At 36.1% G+C, this 14114-nt stretch overlaps 1 protein-coding gene across 1 annotated transcript in view; it reads left to right on the top strand.

Annotated features, from left to right (window-relative positions):
- The window catches only part of DNAH10 (dynein axonemal heavy chain 10), a 49714-nt gene that overhangs the window by 3735 nt on the left and 31865 nt on the right, over positions 1 to 14114 (top strand). Inside the window, exons 7-28 of the mRNA XM_015877792.2 lie at positions 14 to 171; positions 826 to 1056; positions 1259 to 1449; positions 1912 to 2110; positions 2868 to 3062; positions 3610 to 3780; positions 4516 to 4692; positions 4929 to 5102; positions 5708 to 5877; positions 6549 to 6700; positions 7085 to 7249; positions 7751 to 7955; positions 8534 to 8690; positions 9596 to 10072; positions 10528 to 10686; positions 11258 to 11374; positions 11445 to 11547; positions 11776 to 11954; positions 12578 to 12789; positions 13047 to 13203; positions 13602 to 13835; positions 13935 to 14057. Coding sequence (XP_015733278.1) covers positions 14 to 171; positions 826 to 1056; positions 1259 to 1449; positions 1912 to 2110; positions 2868 to 3062; positions 3610 to 3780; positions 4516 to 4692; positions 4929 to 5102; positions 5708 to 5877; positions 6549 to 6700; positions 7085 to 7249; positions 7751 to 7955; positions 8534 to 8690; positions 9596 to 10072; positions 10528 to 10686; positions 11258 to 11374; positions 11445 to 11547; positions 11776 to 11954; positions 12578 to 12789; positions 13047 to 13203; positions 13602 to 13835; positions 13935 to 14057 — 4106 coding nt within the window. The remainder of the gene's footprint in view (positions 1 to 13; positions 172 to 825; positions 1057 to 1258; positions 1450 to 1911; positions 2111 to 2867; positions 3063 to 3609; positions 3781 to 4515; positions 4693 to 4928; positions 5103 to 5707; positions 5878 to 6548; positions 6701 to 7084; positions 7250 to 7750; positions 7956 to 8533; positions 8691 to 9595; positions 10073 to 10527; positions 10687 to 11257; positions 11375 to 11444; positions 11548 to 11775; positions 11955 to 12577; positions 12790 to 13046; positions 13204 to 13601; positions 13836 to 13934; positions 14058 to 14114) is intronic.

Below are 14114 nucleotides of genomic sequence, written 5' to 3'. Positions count from 1 at the left end.
TTGCTCCTGACAGGGCTGATTAAACTGGACATGCCAACTGTAAATCTAGATGGAGAAGTGAGTGTTCTCGCTACAGTTCCAGAAGTGGTTGAAGATCTTGAAAGCTGTGTAATGACCTGGCAAAATTTAATATCCACGACTCTAGAGGAACAAATGGAAAAGGTTCCAGAGGTAATATCTCCATTAAACCAAGCTTATTTACTCCCAGAAAATCCACAAGAGTCTCTCTGAATGATTTGTGTTTAACTGTTGGAAAGACTACTTACTAATAGAAGTAGAACAGAGGTAGTGAGGACATATGTGGCAGGAAATAAAGCAATTTTCTGTAGATCCAATCCACCCAGGAAACTGGAAAGCCATGGCACTTTTTTAAGTTGCATTTTTACTTCTAAAACCAGTGAGATAGCCATGAAATATTAAAAATTACAATGATTAAATTGTATATATACATAAAACTATATTTTCCCTTGAAAAGTCATCTTTCAAACAAAACCCAATGGTAAGGTTCTGATTCTGCATTTACACGTATGAGTTAAACAATTAAATGGGAAATATTACATGCTTATGAAGTTATATGTGCATATATCTTTGCAAGCATGGCATCTTCAAATCCAGCCCCAGGGTATCCTCCCCATGAGCAATTCCTCTGTGCCTGTGTAAAACTTATGATTTCAGAGTTTATTTTGCCTTTTTTTTTCATGGTCGAATCACATCTGAGTTTTCTCAGTGTGCAGCATGCTGAAAAAGAAGAATGAATGTAAAACTGTTTATAGGATCTCACCCTTGTATAATAGTAATTCTTCTTTTATTCCACCTAACTTGTAGGGTAATGGCCCACTTGCAGAAATTGACCTCTGGTGTGTAAGAAATGCCATTTTAAGTTATCTTAATGAACAGACAAAGCTTCCAGAAGTGGAAAAAGTCTTGGCAGTACTGCAGGAAGCTGAGTCTGAGCGTGTCAGAGATTTACATATAGTCATCAATGATCTCAGAGAATATTGTGTGGAAGCTCTTGATAATGCTAGGTTTCTTTCAACTCTGGAACATCATTTGAAGGTATGTGACCTTAAGAAAACTTTGCAGATCTGCTCATCTTTAACCATCTGTGTAATTTAGTCACCGGGATGTTTCCTTGACTGAATTATTCATTTACTAACATAATGGATTTTCTTCTTAACTCCAGACTAAATATTGATTTATAAGCATATGTATCTGTATTTTCATGATAACTTATCCACAGTACATGTATATTTAATAGAATTTAGCACATGGCGCTGGGTTTAATATTATCTTGGATACAATTCCTTCGCTGATGAATGCATTAAGAATGGTATGGATTGTCTCACGGTATTACAACACAGAAGAAAGGATGGTACCCCTCATGGAAAGAATTGCATGGGAAATTTCAAATCGAGTGTGCCAAGCTGTGGATTTACGTACACTATTTAAGTAAGTACTGGATTCCTACTGAACTGGTCTGTATTTATTAATAGCTTTACTTGTTTTATAGAAAATGTAGTAGATAACACTTGCATCAAACATGCTTCAGTGTTTTTCTATATCTCAAGTTCTATTAGAAGGTCAATTGAAAGTCAATTAATGTTGAAGTTTTCATAAATTACTGAATCAGTCCTTAAGAAAAAGGTGTTTGTCCTCTTTTCTCTTGGAAGGATGTAAATCAATAAACACCCTGCAATTTGGTACAAAAGTGGCATAAATATAATTAAAATCGGTCCAGAAATAATACCTCCTTTCAAAATCAGTCCCACTGGAAATTAAGATATAGCAGTTGAAAGTTTAACCTACTAATTAGAAGCTGCTAAACCAAGATACATTATTCAGTTGATATATTATTAAATATCTATAATCTTTCTACCTACACTATTTTAACTCTTCTGATTTGATTAATAGAGAAGATAGAGCTGCTGCGAAAAAGAAAATAGCAGAGGCCAAAAGTACTCTTGAACAGTGGAAGAAATCTTATTTTGCTGTTCGTGCCCAGATTCAAGCATCAGGAGGAGAGCAACACTGGGAATTTGACCGACAACTTTTATTTGGAAAAACAGATCATATGATTTCAATCTGTCAAGATCTGTATGATATTTTACAGGTAGTTGTATAGAAAGTAATTATAGAGTGTGATTGTGTCATCAGTATTTTCTTATGCAGAGAAGGTTCTTTTATTACTGTAGTTGTTGAAGTGCTAATAGCCTTTAGCTGTTTGTTTTTATCTGTGAGTGTTTAGCCTCAGGACCTGAGCAATGACTTTGATTTTAACAATGATGCTCTTAATGCTGGAGATGAAATAACTCTTCTAAAGTATTAGCTGAGGAAAGGTATTACTGTGTTCAGTACTGCTGTTAATATACAGACTTGTAATAATTGTTTGACAGATTTGCAGTTTTCACAGCTTGTGGTATCATTTTAGATAGATTAGTCATTTAAGTATCCCACAATATAAAGTCTGTCTGTATGTAAATCAGTGTAACAATTGCAAGGCAACATACATGAACAGATGCTCTGTTTAGGTTCCTTTTGAGTAGGATAACTAGAAGTCTTTGTTGTCTGTCAGTGGTCAGGTGCTATGTAGACTTTATGTAAAAACCCTAGTGAAATAAAAGTAATAAAAACTGAGTATTTTTTGTTTTGACAGCTGCAGTTTTGGGCCTCTAGAACTGTTTTTCTTAAAGGTACTTTGCATCTTGTATAGGAATGTACAGCACGTAAATCGTAATAAGAATGAATCATTCTCCGGGGTCATTCTTATTTTACAGGGAAACAATAACTGAAAAGTGTCAAATGTCCAGAAAAGAAACCAACACCCCATTAAAAATAAAGGTTTTTTATTTGTTCTTCTGAATTAACAGGTCATTGAGGAGTTTTACAATGTATTTGGTTCTGAACTGAAAGTTGTCACAGGTGATGCGAAGCAAGTTGATGATCTTCTGAGAAGAGCAGATGAGCTAACTAGTCCAATGGAAGAACTGGCTTTTGACCCTTTTAGCCTTGAAGGTGCACATGATTGGAAATCGGTTATGAAAAAATTTAAAGCAGGAGTTTCAGTAAGTATAATATATATATATGTACATATGAACAAATATGTGAATGTGAGGTATTTAACCATTTTTTTTAAATCAGTACTTTATTTGCAAGTTCTTCTTGTTTATAGTTTCACTTTATCTTGCAAACTGATAAAACATGCTTCGTGTTCATCGGCAAAAATCACTGCAGCGTGACTGGAGGGCACATGTGACCTCCATGTACTCATATGCTCATGTACTCATATCTTAATCAACTTCCACAAAGAAGTAGAGCTCTTTCTGGATGCATTCATCCCTTTATCCCTCAGATAATGAAAGGTCTTTCACAAATGAAAGATGTTGCAATGCTTTTTGTGACTCCTTTACCTGCCCAGCAGACATAGGTTTAACATCAGTTTTCTGTAGCTTACTGGAAAGCCATCAGTTTGCGCGTCATTTATAAGTCAAAAGAATAGTAAAAAATATGCTTTACAGCTGTTACAAAAAGGTATTTTCATTATGCCTTCCTTTCTTGCCTTCATAAGATGAAGGTCTAAGGGACGGGATTTCTTGGCTTGTCTCCATTTAGATTATTGAAGAAGATGCCAAAAACTTTATTGATAAATCTTTCAAGAATCTTCGATCAGCAGAAACTGCATTTGACATGCTGTTGAACTTCAAAAACACCCGCTGTCGTGAAACAATTAATAAGCAGCTGATGATGAAGTTCAATGACATATTGGACCAATACTGCAAAGAGGTATTTAGGTTTTCTTTATTTATATATGAAGTTCTTTATTGAAAACAATAAATCTATATATTTCTTTACATATCTCAACAGAAGTATAGTGTCATTTACTGTCTGAAAGGCTGACAGGTTTTAAAAAATTAAGAATTGTTCCTATTTTTGAACCTGCCTGTAAGATGTTATAGTTTATTTGCTGAAATGATGCACATATCTGAATGTGTGTAGCGCAGTATAGGAAGTGAAGGATGTTTGCCTTTACTATAAGGCTTGTGGCTGTTCCTTTGCCTAGTGAACAGCAGTACAACAGTAGTCCTTCCTGAGAAAAGCTATCTTTTAGCTTTCTGGTGCTCTACACAACTTTATGGTATGACCAAAATGTGCCTGAGATTAGTAGTGAAGGCAGAAATAATTCCTCGGTTCTGTGAAAATGACCTCTGTGAAGCGTATATATTGGAAAGCCTTTGCATGGTAGCATTTATCTTGGTATTTCCAAGAACACCAAGTTTCACAATGAAATGTAGTCTCACGAAGAACACGAAGTAGCAGTTCCACAAGAAACAGAAAGGAAAACGTTCGCTATAAAGTAGTTGATACATCAAAGAGATGAATGAGGAATAAGAAATCATTGTTTTTGTCCTGTTGCTGGAATTAACTTCAGAGATTGTGTTTTGTACCAAGCTCGATACTGACCATGGAACAGCAAATAGAGAAATTATTCTTAACGGTGATTCTCTTATTCTTTTCTAGGTTGAAAATGTTAAACAAATCTTTGTTCAAAACCTCACAGATCCACCCTTGTTCAAGAATCATCCTCCACTGGCTGGAGCAATATACTGGTGTCGATCACTTTTCCATCGCATCAAACACACTATTGTTCGATTTCAGGAAGTAGAGGGGTTGCTTGCTAGTGGACGTGGAAAAGAAGTATGTTGGTCTCTTTGCTGTTTAATGAAGGAAGAAATACTTTCTTTCCACTGTTTCTTGGAGAGATAGTGACAGAATCCATGACAGAACTTAAAAACCTAAATTCTTCTTTGTCTGCATTAATTGCAAGGCATTACCTGCTCTCTCATTTAATAAAAATTGGAAACAAATCTTATTAAGACATGATAGTGTAACATTTTTCCTGATCATCAAGATGATAGAGTTTTCTTTTCTAGGTAAGGAAAATATATCTTAAAGTGGCCAGGAAGATGAAAGAGTATGAGGATCAGAAATATGATCAGTGGAGAGATGAGACAGAAAAGGTGCTCCCATTATTACTGGAAAAAACTCTGTTGATATTCATCACTGGTGGGTCAGCAACCCATGTTTGTCAAGAGACTTTTGAGCAGGTAAGAGATAGGAAGATTTCACACTAGGCTTCTCCATGAGAAAGAGTTAAAATCTATCTGATGGTCAGTGCGATTTGTCTAGGAGTGGTGTTTTAAAGAGGAATACTGTTTTGTAAAGGAAAATTTTAAAAGGTCTGAACTCAGCGATTTCTGGGATCCTTCGTAGGAGTTCAGTTGCTGAATGTCCTGCCTGGTGGATGCATGAATGTTGTTTCTATTTTCTCCTGCACTGTATTTCCTATCAATCTTTGGTAATTGGTGCAATATTTTGGGGACATATCAACAGAACTGATGACTGAAGTTAGATGGTGGTTGATTCCTAGCAGAGACTATTCAGAATCCTGTTTAATTAATCTTTCATTTGACTATGAGCTTTTACTTGGGTTTCTGTATAGCTGATTGCAGCAGTACACAGAAATATTTTTGAAAATAGAATGCTGAGATGGTATCAAATATTAGAGGCATTTCTACCAGCTCTGAATGTCAGCTGTACTGTCTGACTTTTACATACCATCTTATCAAATGTCCCCAAAAGTGAACTTTTGCCTTGAATTGGAAATGTCTGGTGTTGTTTCTCTGATTTCTGCTGCTTTCTTGCGTTGTAGACCTCAGTAACAAAGGAGCCTATCAACACAGAGAAAGGTGTCCAATTCCTAGTGAATTTTTCTCCCCGACTCCAAGAGATTATCATTGAAACAAAGTACATGGAACAACTGGGGTTTCCAGTCCCAGAAATAGCAAGAAATGTGGCATTACAGGAAGACAGATATCTTAGGTAAGGCTGTAACTGCTTGCATACACTTTTGCATCAATGTTTCAAGTGATTTCACTGCAAACCAGTGTGCCCTGAGTCCTTAAATTCTGGAAATAGGAGAGCTCTTACTGACTTCTTCTAAAGACAAAATTGCTGATGGCAGTCTAACACTAACAGTCTGTCCTCTGTTGCTGCCTACATCCTTCACCCTGTGAGACTGTTTTACAAATGAATATCAGAAGCAAATCTGAAGGGAAAACAAAGTAGGTTGTTTTTTGTTTGTTTGTTTGTTTTTGCCATGAATTGCTGATCTAATGAAAATTTCAGTTAACATTTGAACTCACTGCTACTTTCTTGTGCAGCATTGAATAAGTCTCTTTTACCCAAGTTATCACAGACGTTTGGGCACATAAAAATGCCAACAAGTACCCTAACTGGACTTTAAAATTCATTTACTTTATTCCTTTATGTGCTTCAGTCTGAGGCTGTCTTAAACACTTTGGACTTTTCTTTTTTCTTTTTTTTTTCTTTTTTTTTTTGACTTTTCTTTTAGATAGGAGGTGAATGGCATACCTGATCAATACATATTCCGTAGTTCTTCCTGCAAATGTTTGTGTATGTTCAGAATGATGTTTCCAATGTACAATTTTTAGATATTTTTTATTGCTGTTAATATGTTTTACACTTATTAGATATGCAGATGGATTAAAACGCATGATGGATGACTATCACAATGTAATAGAAACACTGAATGAAGCAGAAACCAAACTTCTTGATGACCATATTCAAGATCTCTGGAAAGTATTCAAACCAGGGCAAAAAAGACTCAACTGGAACTCCTTGGGTAATGGTGATACTCTTTAAAAATAGTCTTAGATACTGATTTTGAGTTTAAAAATCTCTGCAATTCTGCACTCTATTTGATATGCCAGATGAAATCAATATACTCCTAAATAGCACATGCTATTGCTGTGATCTAATCATGCATTAGGTAGGGTCTGATGCAGGAGGATATTTCTTATGTTTTCATTACATATAACATTAAGTGGAAATGGGTATAGACTCTTAAATCAGGAAGGAAACTGGATGAAGGATAAGATGTGAAAACATCTATTCTACCTGCAGAGTATTATTTTTATTTCCCAACACATCTGTTTGTGGTAATTTTGATACGTTGTTGAAAGTTTTGGTAAAAGAAAGCAAGCAAATGATTATGATTTATTTCAAGGTATTGCTGACTTTACAGTCCGGTGTAAAAAAGCCATCAAGAAGTTTGAATCCCTCGTACAACAGATTCATGCTAATTCCAGAGACATAAATGACAACCTTCTGCAAATAGAATCAACAAATCTTTTTAAATTTCCACTTTCAAGAAGTGATGATATGCTTCCCAGTAAGTCCACATACTCTCTTTTCTGAGCTCTGATATTTTACTTTGTTCCATCTGCATTTTTTAGTTGCGAAGATAAAACCATAGAGCAGTTCCAGGAGTAGTTACAGTGGTATTTCATGGTGTAACATGGGAACACAAGCAGAGCTTCAATAGCCTAAAAGTGGCTATTGCGGGCTCTGAGCACCTGACTGAGCTGTACATGTCCCTGTTCATTGCAGAGGAGCTGGACCCCTGGAAAGGGTCCTTTCCAACTGGAGTGATTCTGTGATTTCTGAGTCTTATGGAGGTCGCTTTCACATCTATTAATTGCTGTTGAATAATTGAATCCATATAAGATAGAGGACTGAAAAATTAATAAATTAGCGTTATTAAATGAAGATATTTTATTAGTGTACAAGACCAATTTTATGTTCACACATAAAGCCCAGCTAATTATTCCACTGTTGAAGACTGTTAAGTCTTTTGCAGTTGTTAACATTATTTTTTTGTACTATTTTGCAGAAATGAAAGAATTTTTTGAGTATATTAAGTGTGAAAGAACAAAAGATATAGATCAAATGGTTAGAAAGTATGCTGCCATTCCACAACTGTTATCACAACTGGAAGGACATGTCAATATGAAAAGTGGCAGATCTTCAAAACTGGCTCCCTATTATGCATACTGGGAAAATAGGATTTATCACATGTTGATACAGTTAATTCTGAAGTAAGTTAATTTAATGCGTTTTTAGTCTTCCCTCCTTAGGTTTTACCTCAATCTGTTGTTCTGAACTCATGTAGCGATACTCTGTTTGAACACCTGAATGATTTGCAGTTTGAAAGAGGCTTGTATTTGTACTGCTTTTGTGCAAAGAGCATCCCTGCAAAGCAGGGAACATGAGAACAGTGGTTTGGTGGATTATGCTTTACCTGGGGCAAAGGAGGTTCCTGTAGCAAAATATTATAAGGGCTTTTTACAGCATCTCCAACAGAGAATTGCAGGGTTATAGAAGCTTCCCAGCCATCTCTCCCTCCTGTGATCCAGATCTTTAAACTGTAGTCTTAGGATCCTTTTGCAGTGAGATATCCCCATTCATTCTTTTCAGTAACTTATTTTAGTTAGCCAAGGTTTTGCATTAAGTCAGTGGGACAATTTTGGTCAGATACACGTTAGCGTTTCCAGCTGAAATAACTGTTAACTGAGTTCTAACAGATATGCTCACATATTTAAATACATACCTCATAATTGCAGTCTCTCTTGGGCAGCTCACTGCTACCTTTGACACGATTTTTTTCCTCTCCCAGGAATTTGCAAGCTTTTAATGCAGCTGTTCTTGCAAATGTGCCACTGTTCCAAATAGAAGCTGTTCTGTCTCCTCCGAAGATAATCTTGCTACCCAGTGCCAGTGAAATTTACAAAATAACAGCACAATGTATCCAGCACTGTATTGAGGTCACAAAGGTGATTTCTGATTAAGATTTACTTGTTACCATATTTTGCTTGTGATTATACTGAATTAATCCCACTTTATGTTTGGGCGAGAGTTAATGTCAAAGGGAAGATTAATAATGATTTATTGTGAAATAAAACTATCCAATACATTGTTCTAATTTTACAGACTGTCCTAATGTTGCAAACTGATAACACAGGTACGAGATGGGTATCTAGGACACATTTAGTACAACTGGTTAATAGCAGACAAATTATTTACCTTCCTCAACAAAGATATCACCATATTTTATTGTATGAATATGATCACACTGAAATACTTTTCAAAAAAGAAGCCAAATGCTATGACTGCAATCCTGTGTGCCCTCTGTTGGTGGAGATATTATTCTGAATGTTGTATGAAATGCATACATTTAGATCAGGTGTGCTTCCTATGTTTAGATTTGCTGTTCCGCTAGACTGCTTTATGCAGCCTAATGTCTGTTTCCCTCTGCTGTGCTATATTGTGGAGATTTAAAGAAATAGACTGAATAATACATGGAAAGATTTTATTAGAATGAAATTAACTCTTCTCTCAAGTGTTTGGGAAAATATAACCCAGGGGCATGCTAGACTGCTCTGAGCAAAGAGGAATTGTCTTGGGCCACACAGAAAATGTATGATATAGTTAATGTGTACAAGTAACAAAATTTCTTCTATTTTTTAATATTCTTTATTAAAACATAAAAAAGAGAGCAACAAAGCATAAAACTAGTGTGTTGAACGTGTATGAAATAACTTCGTGCTGTCTTGAAAACAGTTGATTCAAGAAATCATTCACATTACTTTGTACATAGTCTCCTAAATAATGATGACTTATTTATTTATGTGACTCTCCACAAGGTAATTATTTTTCAAACCTGTCTTGAAAACTCTAGCATTTTGTGCGGTGGATGCATGGCACGTGTATTGAATGCCCTCCTCAGCGTGTTACAGAAGATGAAGTTATCACATTCAGTTTTTACAGTGATGTCTCCCAGAACCCTCTGATAACTGAGCAGGCTGCTCTCATCACTCAGAATGTCCATGGAGTCCTGACTTCTCTCAGCACATATTTGAACCACTGGGAGAGATATAGTTTGCTGTGGACTGTGGACAAAGACATGGCCATAAAGAAGCTTGCTGATGAAAAGCCTTCCTATGTCACCTTCGATGAAAAGCTGCAGTTCTATGTGAAGACAGCTCAAGAAGTCACTCAGCAGCCCTTGATAAAAGATGAACAATTTATCAGGCTTTGTCTGAGTACTTTAGTTTCTGCAGTGGAGGATAGAGCTAAAGACTGGATGATTTCCCATGGAAAATTGCTTAATGAATTTGCAAGAAATGAACTCTTCAGTCTTCAGGAGGAGATCAGGGTAGGTGTTTTGTGTTCTTGTTGTCTGATGCAGCTTTCACTGATTAGCAGGTGACCATCTGAATCACTTTGACTTAGAGCAACGTGCTGTAGGATGCTGTACGTATAGAGCTGAGCTGTCACTGTAGCTAAGAAATGAGAGAACGGTAATATGCAAATAAAGAGGCTTTCTCATTCCTGTGTTTGTGAATGTAGGTAATTTAGGTTCATGTAGGTAATTCTGCATTCCTTTTAAACCACCCTTCACATCTTCTTTTTTGGTGTAACAAAAACATTTAGGTTTTTATGGTATTTACTTTTTGTTGATTTGTTATTTTTTTTTGTATTATGTTTATCATCACATAAACTAAAAATGAAAGAGTCAGCATGTCATTTACTTGTGTTTTGTGTTATAGTAAGAACTGGCCAATTACCTTTCCAGTGTTGCCTCTGGAAATTACTTTTTTACTCTTATAGAGATTGTCGCAGGATCTAAGGACACCTACTGAATCCTTGGAAGACCTGAAAATTGTCCTCGGTACAATTGCAACTATCAGAGGCATGTCGTTCATTGTGGAAATGAAGTATTTGGACATCTGGGAGAAATATCGAACTCTTGCAATGTACGATATTCAAGTAGGTGAACATTATTTCTTGTCTCATAAAACATTTCAGATTTGAGCTATGCTCACAAATGCTTCCCCTGTGAATGAATAATTGTTTTCCTGTTAAGACATTTCACAGAAACACAGCATTGTTGAGGTTTTAAGTGACATCTGGAGATTTTCCAATGCAACCTCTGTTCTTGAAGCAGTAGCTCCATTTTAAATGGACATATCGCTTATGTTTAAATCCGATTCATAGGATCATTCTAGTTTGGCTTTCAAGGACATCAAGTCCAATCACTAACTTAACCTACTGAGTTCCATCACTAAACCCCTAGTGTATGTAAGTGCCACCTCCACACATCTGTTATGTACTTCTGGCAATGGGAACTCCACCGCTTCCCTGGGCAAGCAGTTAAAATGCCTAAGCACTCTCTGTGTCAAAGAATTCTTCCTGATGTCTGATCTAAACCTCCACAGGTGCAACTTGAATCTTATTAACTTCAGTGCTGTTTCCATCTTTTGCATACTTATATTGCACATTTTTCTCACTTTTCTATGAGTATTTATTGCTTGTGAGAGATATTACTGTTTTGTTTTAGGTGCCTAAAGAAGAGCAAGAGATGTCTGACAAGATTAAGGAGAAGTGGGAGAATCTCTTCTTGGAAGCATCAGAAGTTGATCACAACCTCGGAGGCATAAAAAGAACATTCACAGAGGTAGTATTTGTGATTAAATTGACAAAAAGAGAAAGGGAAAGGAAAATGACTTAAACTCTGTTCTCTTTAGATTACAAAGCAACAAATTGAGGAATACAGTACAAAGGTAGCAGATTTCTTCTCTAAATTCATGGCTGAGGGACCTGGTGCTGTTGGAGAAGATCTTGATAAAGGTAAATGAAGCATGTAAAGTGATGTCTTAACAATATTGGTTCTTGGAAAATTCATCAAATTTTATGTAAAACAAGAAAATTGTGGTTTCCTTAACATACAAATTGATCAGCTGATCAATATGACATTTTTAGTACTGTAATTTCTGCTGACTGCATGCAGATGCTGTTTTGTTTATTGCCCATAATGCATGGGATTGTTTATATAAAAAAATGTCCGTCCATTTCCAGGACTTGAACTCATGGCCATTTTTGAAAAAGAAATGGAAGAAATGCAAAAAAATCATCGAGAATTGAGCAGTGTTGAGAAACTTTTTGACTTGCCAGCTAAAGTGTATCCTGACTTAATTAAAGTGCAGAATGATATGAAAGGTCTAAAGCAAGTCTATGAAATTTATGAGTTACAAAAGGTAAGTGTGTGCATGCTCATATTCAGGCACATATCACATGCAAAGGGGGGAGATAGAAGAGCTTACACTGTCCCTTAGTTACTATGAACTCTGTTCCTTTGCATGAAATGAACTGACTTGTGATTTACCATCATTATGTCAATTTAATGATGTTAATGGAGGAGAACAGAATGTCTCCATAGTGAACCAAACACATATATTTATCAGATAGGAACAGTCACTCATTTCTTGGAAATTATTGGATGGTCTTATATTGTACACGACTCCTGATCATTTCAGTGGGACCACATTTGGATGTACAGGTGACAGTGGCTATCTCAGGCTTTAGTTGCTCTTACCATTTTTAAGAAGTTTTATTTATTCAAGATTAAAATGCCCTGATCAGCCAGCAGCCAGACTGATTGCCTGTAAAGTATGCTCTTCAGAATGATTTTCCTCTTCTCCATTCTTGCTTCTGATTTATTCATTATTTATTTTGCTTATAAATCTGTCTTGAATGCTGCCTCTTTCTCTGTAAAATGCTGATGCAATCACATGTATATCCTGACTGTGGTCTCTAAATCCTGCTGTATCAAAAAATAAAGAGAAATATGATTTTTTCATCCTGTTAACCTTGCTCCCAGGCAGCTAAAGAGGAATGGTCTCGGACGCTCTGGATAGACCTCAATGTGCAGCTTCTTCAGGAAGGAATTGAAGGATTTCTTAAAGCTTTTCGAAAGCTGCCCAAACAAGTTCGCAGTATGCCAGCAGCCTTTCAGTTGGAAACAAAAATGAAGGCATTTAGAGACTCCATTCCTTTGTTGCTTGATTTGAAAAACGAAGCTTTAAGAGAAAGGTTTGCTTTTATCTATTTAAATTCATTTTTTATCATGTAGGAAGGCTGCATTTGTTTTGCTAGAACTTTCTGTCACTGGGGTTATGCTGCATCCTTCTCCTTAATGAGTGTACATAATGGCATGCAAGTGGACTATGATGACTAGGGTACTTTGTATTTTTCAAATACTCATTCTTCTATAAACTCTTAAGATGCAAAACATTTGTTTTCATTTTACTGTGTTGTGCTACAGTTGTTGATACATCAATTTTATACAGGCATTGGGAAGACCTTATGGAGAGAACAGGCACAAGATTTGAAATGGCAACAGAAACGTTTACTTTGGAGAATATGTTTGCTATGGAACTTCACAGGCACACAGATGTCATCAATGAAATAGTTGGAACAGCTGTTAAGGAGCTCAGTGTCGAGAAGGTAACTGAAAATGATAATAAAACTAAAAAGACAGGTGACAACAGTTTTTTTAATGTGAGATGTTGAGTGGCATGAGAGTAAGTTCTGCTATCTTCAGGGAGGTGCTGTAATGTAAATAAATCAATAGTTCTGTTAATAAGCTACAACACAGCACAAAATCCTAGCCATTGTGGCTTTCACAGCAGTATATGGACTTGTGCTATCACAATAAGCAAGTGCGGTCAATGAAAAATAGAGTTCATTTGCTTTCAATTATGATGTTTTGAAATAAACCTCTTTATAAACCTGTGCTGGAAATCTGTGCAAAAGTTTTGTTGAATTAATTGGTTTCATTTTTATGCTACAATTATAGTTCTTGCAGTGTAGTCTGAAACACATCTTTTTATGCACACGTGCAGGGTATGAAGGAGATAGCAGAAACATGGGAACAGATGAAATTTACTATACAAACATATTTCAAAGGCACTGAGAAGCGTGGCTTTGTTCTGGGATCTGTGGATGAAATTTTAGAGGTTCTTGACGACAACACCGTCAATCTTCAGAGTATCTTGGGCAGTCGTTTTGTGGGTCCTTTCCTTACAGCCGGTCACCAATTGGAAAAATCTTTGGCATTGATTGGTGAAGTAATTGAGGTAGGGAAGAAAGTGTTGGACTAAATAATTAACATTTATTTATTATCAGGATTTTCTTTTTTTCTTTTGTAATCTTTGATGGTGACATTTAACTCTTAGATCTGGATGGTGGTTCAGAGAAAATGGATGTACCTGGAGAGCATCTTTATTGGTGGAGATATAAGATCACAGCTTTCAGAAGAAGCTGAAATATTTGACAGTGTAGACAGCTTGTTTAAAAAGGCAAGTAACTGAACTGTACTGTGATTCCACAATGTTATACATGTACTTAAAGTACGT

This window comes from Coturnix japonica, chromosome 15 (genome assembly GCF_001577835.2).
Source record: "Coturnix japonica isolate 7356 chromosome 15, Coturnix japonica 2.1, whole genome shotgun sequence".
NCBI classification, from domain to species: Eukaryota; Metazoa; Chordata; class Aves; order Galliformes; family Phasianidae; genus Coturnix; species Coturnix japonica.
Note: the sequence above shows the minus strand (reverse complement) of the source record. Positions and strands in the feature narration are given on the sequence as shown.